The sequence below is a fragment of the Bos grunniens genome, chromosome 13 (genome assembly GCF_055505025.1).
Source record: "Bos grunniens cultivar Pamir isolate PY7600 chromosome 13, Bosgru_T2T1.0, whole genome shotgun sequence".
NCBI lineage: Eukaryota > Metazoa > Chordata > Mammalia > Artiodactyla > Bovidae > Bos > Bos grunniens.
This window is the reverse complement of record NC_141177.1, coordinates 32,836,306-32,857,093: the sequence shown is the minus strand read 5'-3', so window position 1 is coordinate 32,857,093 and position 20,788 is coordinate 32,836,306. Positions and strand designations below refer to the sequence as shown.

At 40.3% G+C, this 20,788-nt stretch overlaps 1 protein-coding gene across 5 annotated transcripts in view; it reads right to left on the bottom strand.

The window, feature by feature from the left end:
- The window catches only part of HAO1 (hydroxyacid oxidase 1), a 151,392-nt gene that overhangs the window by 110,443 nt on the left and 20,161 nt on the right, over nt 1–20,788 (bottom strand). For all 5 annotated transcript variants that reach the window (XM_086333406.1, XM_086333405.1, XM_086333407.1 and 2 more), the window contains one exon: nt 7,143–7,398. In XM_086333406.1, the coding sequence (XP_086189532.1) occupies nt 7,143–7,398 (256 nt within the window). The remainder of the gene's footprint in view (nt 1–7,142; nt 7,399–20,788) is intronic.

Genomic DNA, 20,788 nt, shown 5'->3' with positions numbered 1-20,788 from the left:
GGGCCGCAAAGAGTCGGACACGACTGAGCGACTTCACTTTCACTTTTCACTTTCATGCATTGGAGAGGGAAATGGCAACCCACTCCAGTGTTCTTGCCTGGAGAATCCCAGGGACAGGGGAGCCTGGTGGGCTGCCATCTATGGGGTTGCACAGAGTCAGACACGACTGAAGCAACTTAGCAGCATGATTCAGGTGGCCACTAAAGGCCACAGAAAATCACAAATCCATGAAAGTCATATTTGTATCCATTATTTGCTGAGGTTTGGTTTAGATTATAGCTGAAATACTCTGAGCTTCTTTTTTAAGTCAAACCACTTAAGGTTGTACATTTTATCACAGATTTTGGCCTTCTGTGGTCATCCTAACTTGAACTAAGCTAACCTAGTCAATAAACATACCCTTATTATTGGAGGCCTATTCCATTACTTAGAAATGATACTAAGCGATATTAAATTTCAAACCTTTAAATAATATTGTTAATAAGAAAAAGGTCCTGTCTGTCCATGCCATAGCAAAACCAGAGGGGAAAAAAGAATAATATCTGTACGTGTATATTCTCTGCATAGCACCCCACCCCCATCCCAAACAAGCTACAGTGTTTCAGCAGGGGTGGGGTGAAAGGGTGAAAGGGATAGGAAAAAACAGAAACATGGATAAAATTATATAAATAACTGTTGTTATTCTTGGATGGCTAAATGCAGATCAACACTTGAATGAATGTTGCCTTACAGAAATTTCAGGGTACAATGAAGCCTTGTTGTTACTCTTAAACGTTGTTCAAAGCCAGAAGCCAAGAAAAAGTTTTCAGATATCTTGACAGAGACCCACGATGGAGTGTTTTAACCATGGCTCCAAAGGAAACCTCCATGAATGCTATTTTTATTAGAATTATGACATATACACAAAAAACACTTAAAGCAGCTTCTGATAACCAAAGTATTTCATTTCATAAGGAAGGAAAAGGGCAACATCAAAATAATAACAAGATTACTTGGGACTTAATTCTCTGAATCCCAATCTGTTTAATGACCCACAGGCAAGGGATAGGATTTCTTTTTTGTAAAGGATTCATTGTGCCTTGAAAGGCCCCTAAATATACTTTTTAATCTAATATAAAAATGATTTTAGTTTTTAGTAAGTTAGCATCATAAAAATGTAACAACTACTAAGGAAAGTTAACATTATTAAATAATCAAAATTAATGTCAGTAATGATGACTATTATTGAGATATCATATGTCTCCACTGTGGGAAACACATTACAAAATAACAACCAGTAGAACACATAATCGAAGAAGGCATGGCACCCCACTCCAATACTCTTGCCTGGAAAATCCCATGGACGGAGGAGCCTGCTGGGCTGCAATCCATGGGGTCGCTAAGAGTCGGACACGACTGAGCGACTTCACTCTTACTTTTCACTTTCATGCGTTGGAAAGGGAAATGGCAACCCACTCCAGTGTTCTTGCCTGGAGAATCCCAGGGACCAGGGAGCATGGTGGGCTGTCATCTCTGGGGTCGCACAGAGTCGGACACGACTGAAGCGACTTAGCAGCAGCAGCAGAACACATAATATCAGTATAACATAAGAGACATTCAAAATACGTAATAGATATTTGTACATGGAACAGCAACCTTTAATACTGTGATTAGGAAAACATTTCTATTTACTGCATAGCCCTGCTAACTTTTTCTTCCATGTGGCTGGGTATTTGGAAGAAAAGTTCAGGGCATGGATTTTAAGTATGAGCTCAAACCCTTATTCAAATTCTTATTAGTATTGTTTTATTGGGTAAATCTGTTATAATCTAGTACATTTTTATTCAACATTACTTACTGAGCACTGACCATTTGCCAGTGTTTTAGTAAAATGGTCAAAAATACTGGCTACCTAGGTTGACATTCTAGCTAGGGGAGTCAGAAAATAAACAAGAAACATAATCAACAGGTAATTTATGGAGCCTGTTAGAACATAGTTCAGTTCAGTCATTCAGTCATGTCCAACTCTTTGCGACCCCATGAATCGCAGCACGCCAGGCCTCCCTGTCCATCACCATCTCCCGGAGTTCACTCAGACTCACGTCCATCGAGTCGGTGATGCCATCCAGCCATCTCATCCTCTGTCCTCCCCTTCTCCTCCTGCCCCCAATCCTTCCCAGCATCAGGGTTTTTTCCAATGAGTCAACTCTTCACATGAGGTGGCCAAAGTACTGGAGTTTCAGCTTTAGCATCATTCCTTCCAAAGAACACCCAGAGCTGATCTCCTTTAGAATGGACTGGTTGGATCTCCTTGCAGTCCAAGGAACTCTCAAGAGTCTTCTCCAACACCACAGTTCAAAAGCATCAATTCTTTGGCTCTCAGCTTTCTTCACAGTCCAACTCTCACATCCATACATGACCACTGGAAAAACCATAGCCTTGACTAGACGGACCTTTGTTGGCAAAGTAATATCTCTGCTTTTCAATATGCTATCTAGGTTGGTCATAACTTTCTTCCCAAGGAGTAAGCATCTTTTAATTTCATGGCTGCAGTCACTATCTGCAGTGATTTTGGAGCCCAAAAGAATAAAGTCTGACACTGTTTCCCCATCTATTTCCCATGAAGTGATGGGACCAGATGCCATGATCTTCGTTTTTCTGAATGTTGAGCTTTAAGCCAACTTTTTCATTCTCCTCTTTCACTTTCATAAGTACTATACAAAATAAAGAAAAAAGAAGAGCAGAACAAGAGGGATGTGAGCTGGTAGAGGCTTTACTTGAAAGTTTAAATATGATAATTGGATGTGGCCCCAATGAGAAGCTTTCTTGTAGAGGAAATTGGCAGAGCTGTGTCATTGCATCTGTTTCCTGTTGCTGCTATAACAAGCACAACCCTAGAGGCTTTCAGTTCAGTTCAGTTTAGTTCAGTCGCTCAGTCGTGTCTGCTCTTTGCGACCCCATGAATCACAGCATGCCAGGCATCCCTGTCCATCACCAACTCCTGGAGTTTACCCAAACTCATGTCCTTTGAGTCAGTGATGCCATCCAGCCATCTCATCCTCTGTTATTCCCTTCTCCTCCTGCCCCCAATCCCTCCCAGCATCAGGGTCTTTTCCAATGAGTCAACTCTTCGCATGAAATGGCCACAGTATTGAAGTTTCAGCTTCAACATCAGTCCTTCTAAAGAACACCCAGGACTGATCTCCTTTTAGGATGGACTGGTTGGATCTCCTTGCAGTCCAAGGGACTCTCAAGAGTCTTCTCCAACACTACAATTTAAAAGCATCAATTTTTTGGCACTCAGCTTTCTTCATAATCCAACTCTCAAAGTGACACAAATTTATTATAGTCTAGAGGTCAGAAGTTCAAACTGTCTCATTGGACTAAACTCAAGGGGTCAATAGGGCTATTTCCCTTCCAGAGGCTCTAGGGGAGAATCTCTTTCCTTGACTTTTCCAGCTTCTAGAAACCATCTATATTTCCCTGTTTCCAGATGCTATCACTCCAACTTCTACTTCTCTCATCGCATCTCTTTCTCTGACTCTGACCGTCCTGCTTGCCTCTTATAAGGAGCCTTTTCATTACCTTAAGCCTCCTGTCATAATCCAGGATAATCATCTCATCTCAAGGTCCTTAACTTAATCACACCTGCCAAGTTCATTTTGCCATGTAAAAAGTAACATATTCACAGGTTCCAAGGTTCAGAACATAGGCATCTTTGGAAGGTTATTATCCTGCTTAATATTATGTGACTTAACATTGTAACTGTTTTCCTAACCAAATAATTTAGAGGCTATCTGCCATGTACAAAGTCCTCCTCCACAAATCGCTTTCTCTCCTCTAGACCCCCAACCCAAGATCCCCACACTTATTGTATCTCTATTCTTTTCTCTACCGTTCATCTTTGGTTTCCCAATATAAAAACAAGTAGCTTCATCCCTGATGTCAAAATGTAAAGGAAGTGAAGTTAGTTTGCATTGATTTGGGGAAAGAATGTTACAGGCAGAGGGAAGAATCAGTTCTGAGGCTCTAAGGCGCAGATGTGGCTGGCACCCTGAAAAAATAGGAGGAAGCAGGAGATGCTGGGAAGAATGAATGAAGATGAGAATGCTGGCAATGAGGTCAGAGAAGGGGGTGCCTCACCCGCCACTTTTATCCCCAGAAACCTGGGAAGACAGCACAGTCTCATCTCTTTTGTGTGCTATTCTCTGGCTACTGTGGTGAATACTTTATTTCAGGGCCTAAGGAAGCACGTCCCAAGGCAAATCATCAAAAGGGTAGGTGTCATGATTTAGCTTGACCTTAGTCAATGATTGGAAATTTCTTTTAACTGCCTTAGTGCTGCCCCAAAGAGCCAAATTTTAACCCAGGGTAAACAAGCCACCCGCGTGTGGTGTGGAGATGGACTCGGGTCCCTGACTCAGCGCCTCAGGAGCCAATCTGGTGAACTGGCTTCAATCCTCGCCTCTTCCGGGAGCAGATGAGAATTCGCCTTACTCCCCCTCAGTCTCGGGGACCTCCGCGCTGCTCATCATGCGGCACATCCATGTGTTTTGCATATGGACCAGGCAGAGATTACCAAACTCTTGAACTCTGGCTGGTCCCAGAAGCCAAGAGTCAGGACCCGCCCCCTTCTCTCCAGGCAGAGGAAGCCACCAGGGCTGGAAGGAGCCGTTGCTTTACAGACTCATTCTCATCTGGATTTCCTGCCTCTTTCGCCTGCCAAACCTCATTCTGAACAGCCCGGCTTCACCTTCTATGAGTCAGGTCAATTGCGGAAAGAAACCTGATTTCGTATCAGGCTGTAACAGATGAGCTTTTGGGCAGCACGTGCCCTCCAGCGGAAGCCAGGGCCTCCCGTTGTGGGATCTGGCTTCACTGCTGAATGTGGGCCCCAGGGCGCTGCACGCCGCCCACCGCCCCCCGTCACCCCGAAGCCCAAAGGGACAAACAGCGTCAGTGTGTGCTCTGACGGCCAGGGCTCCGGCAAAGGGTGTTTCCTGTGTTCCCCGTAGTCTAGATGTGTGGCTCATTATTTGATCATCTTCAGAAGGAAGATGTGACAAGCTGGGGAGCCGTGGCCACTCCTCTACACATTGACAGCTGAAAAGGGCCTTTGTCTCCTGGTCCCTCACGTCATCTGGGCAGGAGCCCGGGAGGAAGGAGGAGGGGGAAAGAACAGCAGCCTTCCCGCTCCTGGCTGAGTGGCCCTGGCACCCAAGGAGTAAGAGATATGGGCCAGAATTAACATGGGTGTCATCCGCCAACTAAGTAGATACCACGTGAAGCCTGTTTTGTTATCCAGAGCCAGAAACTGCTTCCTAAACTTAAAGAACAAACCCGCTGTATTATTTATTGTTGTCGCTAGCAGAAGTGGTAGTAGAAGAGGGAAAAGAAATAGCAAATTCCTATTCAAATGGTCAAAGGGAAACAATGAGGAACATTTCCTGTCAGAAGCCTAAATACTGGGAAACAACATTTTAGAAAGTCTAAAAACTAAGGTAATCAAAAGAGAGAAAAATGTGAATTCATATTAAGAATTAATATAGATTAATAAGATTTCATATTAAGGACATTTGAAACCATCTACTTTCTGATAAATTTGGCAAGAAGTAGAAATATGTCAAGGATTTTTGTTTTTGTTCTCTTAGAAAGACAGGGTGTTTGGGTAACTCCATGTCTGGGATGTGTGGAGCAGGGTGATTGATAGCTGTCAGGGGAACACTTCCTCATTCTGCCATTGGGCCATTGAGGATATTATATACAGAAAGAAATCCTAAACCTACCTGGAATTATCACAGAGATCACATCACACAGCTCATTTATATATGGTTTAACAGCAAGATTTTATGCACAGTAGCTTATACTTAAATAGGTATACACACAGAAGAGCTATATGACAGTTATGTAACACACAAGACTATGAACTTACATGACGGTTGGAAGACATTCCATTCTCTAATACACTTGGAATCCTGGCTCTCAACAGTCTTCTTGTCCTTATGTGGAATGTTGATTTGATTTTGAATCTTTTAGATTTTGGATCTTTTAGGAGGATTAACTTTATATGTAGACAGAATAAGCAATAGTCCAGTGAAGTGAGGTCTAGGATTCCAAAGAAGTCATCCCTCATTTCTTGTACTCTGGTGGATGCTTTGAAATCCCATCATCAAAATGTCCTCCATTAAAACTAAGATTTTGGTTCTGGTCAAATAATTTTAGCCCTAAAGTCTATCGGTCAAACACTGGTATGAAAAACATAAGGGCAGATTTTGATAGGAACCAAGGGAAGGTAAAAACAAAGGGGAGGAGAGATTTGTAGCTCTGTCTTTTTTCAGTAAGCTCCAGAGTTTCTAGTTTTGACTCAAGATGATTCTAATCTTTTACAGGGAAAAGGACTATAATTCCCTGTTGATGGATCAGCTGAATGGCCTGATAAAACCATCACAGTTCAGTCTTAGATTCCTAGATTGTACATTGTTTTTTCTCAGATGAATGAGTGAGTGAATGGATGAAAGAATGAATGAACCAATAAATAAACTAGTGAATCTTGAACCATGGGCGAACCACAACAAAAGAGATATATTACTGAAAGAAGTAGGAGACGGGGCAGCAAATATGTGACTTCTTTTGTCTCCATTCTTTTAGCTTTCTTCAATCTTCCCTGCCAGAATTGTTCCAAATACAATTAAAAATAAAATTAAAAGCGTGCTTTTTTATTTTAACAGGCAAAGAAATACGGTATTAGGATTACAATAGCAAGCTGTTGCTTAAGTTAAATTAAGTATCTTTTATCTATATGGCAATGCATCCTACTAAAAGCCCTTAATACACTCTGAGACATAGATTTTTTTACTTTGACAAGTATATGGCAAATCTTGTCTCTGCTGTTATAGCTCAAGTATGCAACACTCACATAAGATGTGTGATTTGCTGAGGATTATATGGATATTTGACAATGACACCATCTCTAGAACCCAGACCTTATCTTTCCTAGACACAATCTCATACAGCCATACTTTGGGACCAACATTTTGTGAAGATCTAATTCCCCAGAGCACCCAAGTGGAAACTGGAGAAAGTCTTTGGAACTGGATCATGACAAGAGCAAATAGAAATAGAAAATAAGTTAAGGGGCCCAGTGATCAAACAGCCATGGTTACCTGAGTTGGGGTGGCATCTTGAACCTGTTACGCACGTCATCAAAGCGGTTGCCCAGGTAAGGGGTATCCACTGTCACAAATATGGCCTTGTAGCCCATTCGCTCAGCCCTCCGCACAAGCTGCTTGGTGACCTCACGGTCCTTGTAGATGTACAGCTGCAACCAGCGAATCGCCTCGGGACCAGCTTCTGCCACTTCTTCAATTGAGGAGGTGGCCCAGGAACTCAGCATCATGCCAGTTCCCAGTGACCTGCAGGCTGAGGAAGGAAAGAGAAGATCAAGACTAGCTTGACATTTTCCCTACTCTAGTCTCCAAGTTGTGGTTCATGGGATAAAGACAGCTACAAAGACAATTTAGAAATAAAAAGTTGCATCTTTAAAAAGTTAGAAACACTCTTTCCTTTCCACACTCTGTGAATAGATATGAAGACAAAATTGACCCAAATGGCCAAAGATGTGCTATATGTAAAGATTAAAAACTTAGAAGCAACTTGAATCTCCAACCTTAAGGAAATAGATAAATGGTAGTTCATAAATAAAATGAGATATACACAGCCATGAAAAGTAATTTTTGTAATAGTTAATTTTATGTGTCAGCTTGGCTAGGCAATGGTTCCCAGATATTTGCTCAAATGTGTCTAGATGTTGCTGTAAGATTTTTTTTGTTAAGAGTTTAGCATTTAAATCAGTGAAAGTGAAAGTGAAGTCGCTCAGTCGTGTCCGACTCTTTGGGACCCCATGGACTGTAGCCTACCAGGCTCCTCCCTACAGGCAAGAGTACTAGAGTGGGTTGCCATTTACTTCTCCAGGGGATCTTCCTGACCCAGGGATTGAACCTGGGTCTCCCGCATTCCAGGCATACGCTTTAACCTCTGAACCACCAGGGAAGAAATTAACATTTAAATCAGTAGACTTTACATAAAGCAGATTACTCTCCATAATGTGAATAGGCCTCATCCATTCAGTTGAAGGCCTTGAAAAAAAAGACTGACCTTTCTGGAGGAAGAGGGAATTCTGTCAGCAGATTGCCTTCACATTCAAATACCAACTCAGCTTTTCTGGGGTCTCCAGTGTGCCAGCTCTAGATTTTGGACTTAACCAATTTATACATTTGTATGAGCCGATTCCTTGAATCTCTCTCTCTCTCCATTTCTCTATTTCTCTGTTTCTCCCTTGTCTCTCTCTCACAGTCCCTCTCTCACTCCTCCTTCCTTCTCTTTCAGTTACAAGGAATGACATTTGCAGACTCAGAAAGTTTATCAAGATATATTAAGAAACCAGAGAATTCCCTGGTGGTTCAAGATTCTACCCTCTCACCACAGAAGCCTGGTTTCAGTTCCTGATCAGTGACCTAAGTTCCATGCAGCATGACCCCCCGCCCTCCACCGTCCTCTTCCCCACCCAAAAAAATAGGAGAAGAAAGAAAAAAAATCTCCAAAATAACTGGTATACCATGATTTGTACGAATGTGATTATTGGTGTATGAACCTAAACAAACTAATTGTTAATGATAGGTGAGGGTGGGAGAGTTTATTTTTTCTTCCTTTATAACTTTTTAAATTTTATCTTTTAAAATCTGTTAAAAATGCATTTGCCATTTACATTGTCATTTAAAATTTTATACAGTTCATATGTTAGACACCTCAAACAGACATCAGTCACCTCACAACCTTTTAAACAAGATATCAAGTAATGCCTCAACCAGTAACACTGAAGAAGCTGAAGTTGAAAGGTTCTATGAAGACCTACAAAACCTTCTAGAACTAACACCCAAAAAAGATGTCCTTTTCAATATAAGGGACTGGAATGCCAAAGTAGGAAGTCAAGAAACACCTGGAGTAACAGGCAAGTTTGGCCTTGGAGTACAGAATGAAGCAGGGCAAAGGCTATTAGAGTTCTGCAAAGAGAACACACTGTTCATAGCAAACACCCTCTTCCAACAACACAAAAGACGACTCTACACATGAATGTCACCAGATGGTCGACACCAAAACCAGACTGATTATATTTTTTGCAGCCAAAAATGGAGAAGCTCTATACAGTCAACAAAAACAAGACGAGGAGCAGACTGTGGCTTGGATCATGAACTCCTTATTACCAAATTCAGACTTAAATTGAAGATAGTAGGGAAAACCAGTAGACCATTCAGGTATGACTTAAATCAAACTCCTTATGATTATACAGTGGAAGTGAGAAATAGATTTAAGGGACTAGATATGATAGATAGAGTGCCTGATAAACTTGGATGGAGGTTCCTGTTCCCATTGTACAGGAGACAGGAATCAAGACCATCCCCCAAAAAAGAAATGCAAAAAAGCAAAATGGCTGTCTGAGGAGGCCTTACAAATAGCTGTGAAAAGAAGAGAAGCAAAAAGCAAAGGAGAAAAGGAAAGATATACTTATTTGAATGCAGAACTCCAAAGAATAGCAAGAGATAAGAAAGCCTTCCTCAGTGATCAGTGCAAAGCAATAGAGGAAAACAACAGAATAGGAAAGACTAGAGATCTCTTTAAGAAAATTAGAGATCCAAAGGGAACATTTCATGTAAAGATGGGCTCTATAAAGGACAGAAATGGTATGGACCTAACAGAAGCAGAAGATATTAAGAAGAGGTGGCAAGAATACAGAGGAACTGTACAAAAAAGAGTTTTAGGACCCAGATAATCATGATGGTGTGATCACTCACCTAGAGCCAGACGTCCTGAAATGTGAAGTCAAGTGGGCCTTAGAAAGCATCACTACGAACAAAGCTAGTGGAGGTGATGGAATTCCAATTGAGCTATTCCAAATCCTGAAAGATGATGCTGTGAAAGTGCTGCACTCAATATGCCAGCAAATCTGGAAAACTCAGCAGTGGCCACAGGACTGGAAAAGGTCAGTTTTCATTCTAATCCCAAAGAAAGGCAATGCCAAAGAATGCTCAAACTACCACACAATTGCACTCATCTCACATGCTAGTAAAGTAATGCTCAAAATTCTCCAAGCCAGGCTTCAGCAATACATGAACTGTGAACTTCCAGATGTTCAAGTTGGTTTTAGAAAAGGCAGAGGAACCAGAGATCAAATTGCCAACATCAGCTGGATCATGTAAAAAGCAAGAGAGTTCCAGAAAAAGATCTATTTCTGCTTTACTGACTATGCCAAAGCCTTTGACTGTGTGGATCACAATAAAGTGTGGAAAATTCTGAAAGAGATGGGGATATCAGACCACCTGACCTACCTCTTGAGGAACCTATATGCAGGGCAGGAAGCAACAGTTAGAACTGGACATGGAACAACAGACTGGTTCCAAATAGGAAAAGGAGTATGTCAAGTCAGTATATTGTCACCCTGCTTATTTAACTTATATGCAGAGTACATCATGAGAAACACTGGGCTGGAAGAAGCACAAGCTGGAATCAAGATTGCTAGGAGAAATATCAATCACCTCAGATATGCAGATGACACCACCCTTATGGCAGAAAGTGAAGAGGAACTAAAAAGCCTCCTGATGAAAGTGAAAGAGGAGAGTGAAAAAGTTGGCTTAAAATTCAACATTCAGAAAACTAAGATCATGGCATCTGGTCCCATCACTTCATGGGAAATAGATGGGGAAACAGTGGAAACAGTGTCAGACTTTATCTTTTGGGGCTCCAAAATCACTGCAGATGGTGACTGCAGCCATGAAATTGAAAGATGCTTACTCCTTGGAAGGAAAGTTATGACCAACCTAGATAGCATATTGAAAAGCAGAGATATTACTTTGCCAACAAAGGTCCGTCTGGTCAAGGCTGTATTTTTCCAGTGGTCATGTATGGATGTGAGAGTTGGACTGTGAAGAAAGCTGAGTGGTGAAGAATTGATGCTTTTGAACTGTGGTGTTGGAGAAGACTCTTGAGAGTCCCTTGGACTGCAAGGAGATCCAACCAGTCCATCCTAAATGAGATCAGTCCTGGGTGTTCTTTGGAAGGACTGATGCTAAAGCTGAAACTCCAGTACTTTGGCCACCTGATGTGAAGAGCTGACTCATTGGAAAAGACCCTGATGCTGGGAAGGATTGGGGACAGGAGGAGAAGGGGATGACAGAGGATGAGATGGCTGGATGGCATCACCGACTCAATGGACATGAGTTTGAGTAAACTCCAGGAGTTGGTGATGGACAGGGATGCCTGGCATGCTGCAGTTCATGGAGTTGCAAAGAGTCGGACACGACTGAGCGACTGAACTGAACTGAACCAATCCTATTGTCTTAGATAACTTGAAAGAACATGAATGACAGGCTTTTTTCCAAAAATAGGTAGTAAATTGGGGTCAGCTTTAGTGGAGGACAAACTGATACAATGTCTGTATGCCAAATGCCAAAAGATAAATAATAAATATATAAAATTGACTACTTGACCCTGGTTCATTTGACTTACCTTCGATCTGCCATCCATCAAATATGAGTGAAAGTCATCCAAGTGACACAGGGAGATGATAAGAATCAAGTGACATGCTGTTTACAAAGCTGCTCTGAGAGGTTAAAATGCTTTCATGCTTTTCAAACTTTAGCAAGCAGATAAATCCCCCGGAGTGTTTATGAAAACACAAATTGTGAAAAGCACCACAGAGTTTCTGATGCAGTCTGGCAGAGACGGGGCCCAAGAACTTGCCTTTCTAACCAGCTCCCAGGTGGTGCCAATGCTGCCAGTCCCTGGACCACTCTTTGACATTCAAACAGCATCATCATGTAAGCTGGATGGGTGCATCTTTACCCTCAGACTAAGGTGACATTTGAAATAGCAACCAGTAGAACAAAGATTGTGACCAGTTACAAGAGATGCACATGCAGTAAATGGCAGGCATTAACCACGGGTTTCCAAATTTCCATGCCTTCTCAAGTATATAGAAAACATGTTCCCTTGGTTGTCATGGTCCTAAGGATTAGGGGAGTACATTTGTTCATACTGGTAACAAGGGAGTCTTGTGGGCATCTGGGAATTCTAGAAAAATCATTGCCTTGAGGGAGTGGTCGGACATGCTGGGTTCTCTGTGTGACCTTACTTAGGCCACATCCTCTTTACTCTAAGGTAACCTGGTAGTAAAGCGGATTTTGTTTTTGATGATTGTTACTTTTCCAATGCCTTCAAAGATGCTTTTCATCCCTGTTCTTCAGGTCACAGGTCAGATAAAGAAGACTTAACCTGAAGGTTATATTATCTATGGATCATTAATCTGTTTCCTCTAAGTGTTCCTTCGAGAATTTCTCTCTTAAGGACTCATATTAGAAAAATATTGCCCAACAAACCACATTTTAAGTAAGAAATTATGAGTAATAATATGTATAAATATCTTATCTTCATTAAGAGTTGTAAATATGAAAAATAGATCCAGGTCATCCACTATTGTTTGGAACAAACACCAGAGGACAATGATTGTTTGGATCAGAATCCCCTAACCATCAATTTCCCATAAAGAAATGTGTTCTGAAAAGGATGTGGCCTAAGTAAGGTCACACAGAGAACCCAGCATGTCTGACCACTCCCTCAAGGCAATGATTTTTCTAGAATTCCCAGATGCCCACAAGACTCCCTGTTACTAGTATGAACAAATGTACTCCCCCAATCCTTAGGACCATGACAACCAAGGGAACAGGTTTTCTATATACTTGGGAAGGCTTGGAAATTTGGAAACCCGTGGTTAATGCCTGCCATTTACTGCATGTGCATCTCTTGTAATTGGTCACAATCTTTGTTCTACTGGTTGCTAACTATTTCAAATATCACCTTAGTCTGAGAGTAAAGATTCACCCTTCCAGCTTACATTGTTCTGAGGGGGACAAAAAGTACAAGGTTTTTAATTTTATAAATGACTGAACATAGATTTTGTTGAAAAATTCTAATTTGAGTTGTCCTAGTCTAGTGCCAAGAACTCAAAAGTTTTTGAAGTCCATTTTCCCTATTTATTTTCCACAATGAAACTCTCACCTGCTCTCACAAGGAGCAAGTGTCAAATTTCATTTTACAAAGGGCAGGGGTCAATGTTCATGGGCCCCCATTCCTAACATGTAGTGCAGAATGAAGACTCCAAAGCATGTTGCCTTTTCCCAATTCCTGGCAAAATGGTGATGTTACTAAAAGGCAAGGCCTGTCTCTTGCCCATGAGAAGGTCCCCAGCACTGATCCAAATCTGAACATCTTGCCTTTCATGATAGTCAACATGTCCTAGAGAAAGCATACCCTGGAAGCTACAACATTAAGTAAACATTGATCCCATATGACTCTATTTCCTATTTCCATCCACTCTTTTTTTTTTTTAAACTTTACATAATTGTATTAGTTTTGCCAAATATCAAAATGAATCCGCCACAGGTATACTGTTTTATCATCCCTGAGATAAATCTTCAAGGATAGACATATAAACTCTTAATATTCTAGGTATATTCAGACTTTGTTTATATTTGATATATGTTTCTTTTCTTTATTTAGAAGAAAGAGTCATCAAGTCACTGCTATTGAAAAATACATACCCCCCCCCCAACACACACACTACTAAAGAGACACTAGTAAGGTTTTAGATATTGAAACATCAAAGATAAAACCCTACAAATGACCTAAGTAATAATGTCAATCTCTCCTATCTCTTAAGCAGTGGTAAAGAATCTGCCTGCCAGTGCAGGAGATGCAAGTGATGTGGGTTTGATCCCTGGCTCAGGAAGATCCCCTAGAGTAGGAAATGGCAACCCATTTCAGTATTCTTGCCTGGAAAATTCCATGGATAGAGGAGTCTGGCAGGCTACTGTCCAAGGTGTCTCAAAGATTCGGACACAACTGAGCGCGCGTGCACACACACACACACACACACACGAGTCAGAGGTCTGGGCTGCACTCTCAGGCTTACCATCTATGAGGCACATTTCAATTGTAAAGATTCTTCAACCAAAGCTGCTGCCCCACCCACTCCATCACATCATAGTATTGCCAGATGGTCCATTGAGATGATATTTATGAATGTTTTCTGGTAAACTCTAAAGCTAAGCAATTGTAAAGGGTTAAGTGAGAGAATGCCTAACAGTATTTGGGAAAAGAAGTTCTAGATAACTTTTTAAATTTTTAGAATTTTGTCAAGCACCTGGAGTTCTCATTATTCATAATCCTCTCAACATACAGCTTTCCTCTGCAATGTTTTGGGTTTTTTTTTTTTTAATTTTTTCATTTTGTTTTTTTGGCAACACCTTCCAGCATGTAGGATCTTAGTTCCCCACAAGGGATCAAAACAGGGCCCTCTATACTGGGAGTGCAAAGTCTTAACCACTGGACCACCAGAGAAGGCCCTCTCTACAAGGGTACTGATGCTCAAGACATTCATTCTTCCTTACAAATATAGTGTCAGATTCTTACTTCCTGAAGCAAGAGAGCACTTATGGAAGAGAGGAACCTTCTCCAGGCCAAGAAACTCCAGGCTATGGCTGATAGAGGGATATCAAAGGAGGAAATTCCTACATTCCCGGGGTGTGATCTTTTTGTAAAGTCAATGGCAAGACAAAAGCAAATAATCTAGGAGTTACAACAAAAATATGCCATTCTCCACTCCCCATGGCTGTCCTTCATCTGTCTACAGATTTCCATGAAGAGAACCATGGAGAAGATATTAGTGCCTATAGTATTCACTAAGCCCATCAAGCAGTAATTTCTGAAAGCAAACGTTTCAGATTTTCCCTACACTCTTTAGTTTCTCCCCTCTTTTACAACTGTAAGCATAATATGGAAATCATGAGATCAATACTATCAGCTTTAACCCCTCCCCCAACATCAAAGTGGGCTATGGGCTAGTGGAAAATGTTGGTGCATTCTGTTTAATAGAACAAAAATTATCTTTAGACCTATCCAAATAGTTCTTTATTAGAATTAAATCACATGCCCTAGGGTGGGGAAATGCTACATGGGTTACAATAATCTGGCATAAGACCAAGTTAATTCTACCTCCCCAAATTCAATGTAATTAATTCAGTGTCCTACACTATGAAATCTGTAAACAACTACTGAGGTTTATATCAGTTCATATTATATATGAATGCAGCCACCTCTGGTTGAAACAAAGGCTAAACCCAATGTTCAGTGATTTGGCTGGGATAGAACAGGTAAATAGCTTTGCAAAACAGCACAAGTTGGCAAAATCCTCCCTATGGCTGAGAAATGCAATTGTATTTCTAGGTTTGGCCAGGGTTTCACTTTACATCAAGCCTTAAATAAAACATTTATTTCTAATCCAAGTAATCTGAATGTGGAGGCAAGCAGATAGGAGGGCTATTGTGACCTTAAATCTCAGGAGATGCTAAATCTGCCTGTTTCAGTTCTTTAAACAAAGACTACTTTGTACACATCTCCCATGCATCTAGAGTCTGCTTCTCAGTTCCTGCTCATTGCAGGCAATCATCACGGAATCAGAGGCTCTCAGAAGGTCTTGGAGGGCCTTCAGATGGAAACAATATTTGAGCTACACCCAACACTACTTCATCTTTGGGGATTTAAGCTATGCCTTTGGCTGGAAACCACCAGGAGCTTTCATTCCAGTCTCCATCCAGTGCTTCTCAAGCTTCAACATGCACAGGAATTACATGCGGATGTTGATAAAGTTCAGATTTTGACCCAAGTGGTCTGGGATATGACCTAAGATTCTGTGTTTCCAACAAGCTTCCTAGTAATGCTGGCATTTGTTTTGTGGACTATACTTTAAGCCAGGAGAGGGCTGGCTTGTGTCTTGTCAATTGCCAGCCACGTCCTGCTGAATGTGTTTTTCTTCTCCATTGTTATTCCTCTGTAGAGGGACACAGGTAACTTTGCAACATTTTCTTATTAATTCATCTCTTAGTAAGATTTAAAGTCAGGGAACTAAAGTCCGCTACAGCAACAACCCCTTGGGCTTCCCTGGTGGCTCAGTGGTAAAGAATCTACCTGCCAATGCAGGAGACATGGGTTCAATCCCTGGGTCAGGAAGATCCCCTGGAGGAAGAAATGGCAACTCGCTCCTGTATTCTTGCCTAGGAAATCCCATGGACAGAGGAGCCTGGTAGACTACAGACCATGGGGTCACAAAAAAGTTGGACATGACTTAGTGACTAAACAACAACCCCTCAGCACACTTAACCATTATCAGATGTATTTTATAATCTTGCTTATCCAGAATTTGCAAGCTTCCTAGATTTCAGATTCAAAGAAAAAGCAAGCAACAAAATAAAAATAAAGTGACAGAAGATGAGGAGGAAGAGAGGTTTCTCAAAGATAAGAAAGCACAATTTACCAATTATAAAATAGTTCTCAATGTTTAATATCAGGGCAAACAATTGTTCAGTCACTAAGTCTTGTCCAACTGAGACCCCATGAACTACAACACGCTAAACTTCCCTGTCCTTCACGATCTCCCAGAGTTTGCTCAAACTCATATCCACTGAGTTGGTGCATTACACATATAAATAAGATGCCAAACTGTCAAATGAAACTAAAGTTTATCATTCTAGGCTTGACAAGGAAGAGATTTATAATACATTTGAGAATGATGTTTATTCACTACCACAAAAACAGCAATGTGAACTGTAAGTTATCAATGGGAATTGATGTCTGTTATTTGGGACATTAACTCATGTGGAATAAACCAGAGCAGAACAATTAAGCAATGTGCTACTTTGGGTACAAATTATTTCTTTGAAAATAACTCTCCTTTATGGGAAAGGTGAGTTAATCTTCCAAAATTATATGTTTAAGGAAAAGGGGTAATATTATGAAAGGGCAAAAAGGGGCTTTTTTAGGTGCATTTGATTAAAATGCTTCTGTAAAACTTAGTCACCAAAACATCTGTGCTGAAAATTTTGTTGAGAAAACCCATTTTGTCCTCTGCACAGGAAGTCATTATGCAATAGGGAAAATATGCGATGATCATGTACCAAGCAGTTGTGTGGTTCTAAACTCAGGGTCTGACACACTGAAGTGTTTGCATAAACATGCACCATACTAGCCACTGAGGGGTCAGAGTTTCTTTGCCTAGGAAGCTATTATTACACAGAATTGTTAAAGACACAATTAAAACTATTGTCTCAACGTTGAAACCTATCATTTAGATTACTCAGAAAAAGAATGTTCTAAAGTCAGTTATCTAAATTAAGAAACAACTTCTACTATAATTATGTGTGAAATACTCAGAAGTGGTCAAAAATATTCATTTACAATTTAGAAAATTTAACCAATTTAAAGCCTGCCTCAAAAGGCCAAGAATCCAGTGTTTTCATGACATTCCATGGTCTGATTTTGAAACAATGTAACTCTGAGTGGTCATAATGTCACTATACACCAAGAACTCTTTTTCATTGTGTGGAAATATTTTCGGGACAATTCTTCCTAATGGGCTTCCTTAGCCCACCCTTCTTTGTACGTACTTCATCTCTGAGGCCACACTCTGCAATAGACAAAAACATTAGCTTTACTGTAATGATTCCCAGGTTATAATTCTTTCATTTTTATTGAGTCTCCAGGCCTTGTCATAGCTGGCAGCTGGCATGAAGACCACACCACAGTGAGATGCCTTTTAATGATGGTTTCAAGGAGTATCAGATTTACACATGGTGACTTCAATCAACCTCCCTCAATCTAACACCCTGAATGTTGGAATCCATAGGTAAGCCTTTGCCTTCTAGCTGTCACACTTTGATATCTTCCAGAGCACTAACAGTTTGAGAAGAAGCAATCTCACATTCTCAAGAAAGCTGCTCAGTTCTGGTGCAAAATACTAAAAATTATTTCATTTGATGTTGGTCTTTAAAACAGCTGAAGTCTAATCTTTTAATAGCTGTTTTAGATGAATGAAGTTTCTCTCACTGCAAAGTAATTTCAACGCTGAATCTATCACTTTTTGAATAATTTTATATATGAATTATATATTTACATATGTGCAGATATATAAGATGCCCACAATCATTATTATATATGTATATAAAGCTTCCCAGGTGACGCTAGTGGTAAAGAACCCGCCTGCCAATGCAGGAGACTATAAGAGACACATGTTCAATCCCTGAGTTGGGACGGTGCCCTGGAGTAAGAAATGGCACCCCACTCCAGTATCTTTGCCTGGAGAATCCCATGGACAAAAGAGACTAGCATGCTACAGTCCGTGGGGTCGTACAGAATTGGACATGACAGAAATGAGTTAGCAATACAATATGTATGTGTGTATGTACATGTAATGTGTATATGTACAGAAAGAGCACGTTTACTGACTTTTGATCATTTTAAATAATCAGAATATCCAAAATATACAGTAGTCATTAAATAGGTTGAAAATAAGGGCAAGAAAATGTACAAATTGATGTTTTATACTACAACGATGCAAAGAGGTATTCCCTTCCAAATTTTTAACTGATGTAATTTGGACGAAGTTTTAGTGAACAGATAGTTCTCTAAAGTTCTCCTTTATTCCTCCTTACTTTTGTTTCTTCTTAGTAAAAGTGGATACAATAATGGCTGAAGACAAATCAGTGGATCAGACTCTAGAGTGAAACAGATCTAGGTTCAATCCCCATCTTAACCACCGACCAATACTGGTCAAGTGTGTCCTTCACTATTGTCAAATGAGGAGACTGATAAAAGATCATGATCACACAGGTCTATTGTGAGGGTTAATGATAGGGATGTGAAGTTCAAGTACCTGGTATATAAAAGGCACTCACTTCAGAAATAGTGAAAGTTTCATTTAAAGTAAATCTGGTGCTTTTCCTGGATTTAGTTAAAATTAAAACTTATGGTGATATTTTCCTCATATATATATACTTGGTCACCTAGTACAACACATAAATATATAAATCAATAAAGCTTTCAAAAATACATCGTATGGGCCTGGAGCAAAGGAAATGACAATTTTTCTTGCTGAATGGTCTTTCACTCAGTGTTAAGGTTGATCACTTAATCTCGGAAAATCCAGAAAATTCAACAGCTAAATCTCTCACCTACACCCTAATTCAGCTCTTTGGGGCCTTTGTGTCACTCTGCAATCTGTTCCACCTGCACCTTAATAGGTGGTCAAGTCACAACTGAGTCCCAAAACTTCACTTTGGAATGTTCTGCCCTTTTAGCCTCAAAAAGAAAGTGTTTAGATTTAATGGTTTTATGGCCCATCAAATCCTGTGTGGTAGCCTCTAATTGCATCCAGGGGTAGGAATTTCTTTTTAAAATCTTTTTTTTTTTTTTTTGACAGTTTAATAAGAATTTACTAATATGCTGAGCATTCCTGGAACGCATTGGGTAGGTTTTAATTTTTCTCTATTTGAGGTCCCAGCACTCCCTCATGTGGTATTTGTTCACATAACAAGTCAGATGCAAAAGCATAAGTAAATACTTAATCTCTTTTTTTTTTCTTTCATTATTATTTCCCATGATTAAACAGAGCAAAAGAGCTAATGTACCTCCATGGGAAATGAAATAAAATTTTACTACATCCACCGTACATAAAACCAGAGAGATTTTCACAATGCTATAGTAAACATTTTATTAATTAGTTCTCCGAGAAATCAGATATACTCTACTTATTCTGCAAGATGGAAATTTAACCTAATGAGACCACTCTCTTTATGTGCTACTAGCATTTGTATTTATTATTTCTATTTGTTTCAATATATTAATATTTTGGAGAACTGATTTTGTATTCATCCCTGAAGGTTATATGACGAATAAAACTTAAAAATTAAAACCCAATCTAATACAGTTTCAAACAGATATGCCATTATAAGTAAGGGGCATTTGTATGACTACTTAAATATTATTGCTTGCTTAGTTGTTCAGTCATGTCTGACTTTTTGCAACCCTTTGGGCTGTAGGCCATCAGGCTTTTTCAGGCAAGAATACTGGAGTGGGCTGCTATTTGCTCCTCCAGGGGATCTTCTCCACCCAAGGATCAAACCCGCATCTCCTGTTTCTCCTGCTTTGCAGGCAGATTCTTTACCTGCTGAGCCACTGGGGAAGCTCCTTAAATGTTATAATAATTACCAATTATTAAAATGTTGACATCCATTGCAATAACCTCTTATTCATAGCACTGTGCATGGCAAACTGCTTTCCACTGAATGTTTCCTGGTTACTCCTTCCATCTTGCATGTGTGCATGCTAAGTTGCTTCAGTTGTATCTGACTCTGCAACCTTATGGACTGTAGCCAGCCAGGGACTATAGCCTTCCAGGCTCCTCTGTCCATGGGATTCTCTAGGCAACAATATTGGAGTCCTCCTCCAGGGGATCTTCCCAACCCAGGGATCAACCCCTTGTCTCTTATGTCTCCTGCCTTGGCAGGCTGGTTCTTTACCACTGGCACCACCTGGGAAGCCCCCCTTCCATCTTAAAAGAATTTTAATTTTTGTTTGTTTAAAGTTTAAGCACCTTTATTCATGCTCCTGAATTTTGCACAAGGTTCCTATTTCCTAATAAGTTTCATATCCTGTGGCTTATTCCATACTCTCAAAACTAAAGGGATAAAACTGTAAAAACATAGAACATTTGCAGTTAATATTCCAAGACTATATAACATATAGCTTGCTGTAGGGATCTTGCTGCAATTAGACTGATATGACATTTGGTAATATCAGTAACTGGCCAGAGTATTATAGACAACATTGTGTATTGTGATTAATAATCTTGAACCAGGCATTTAATCTC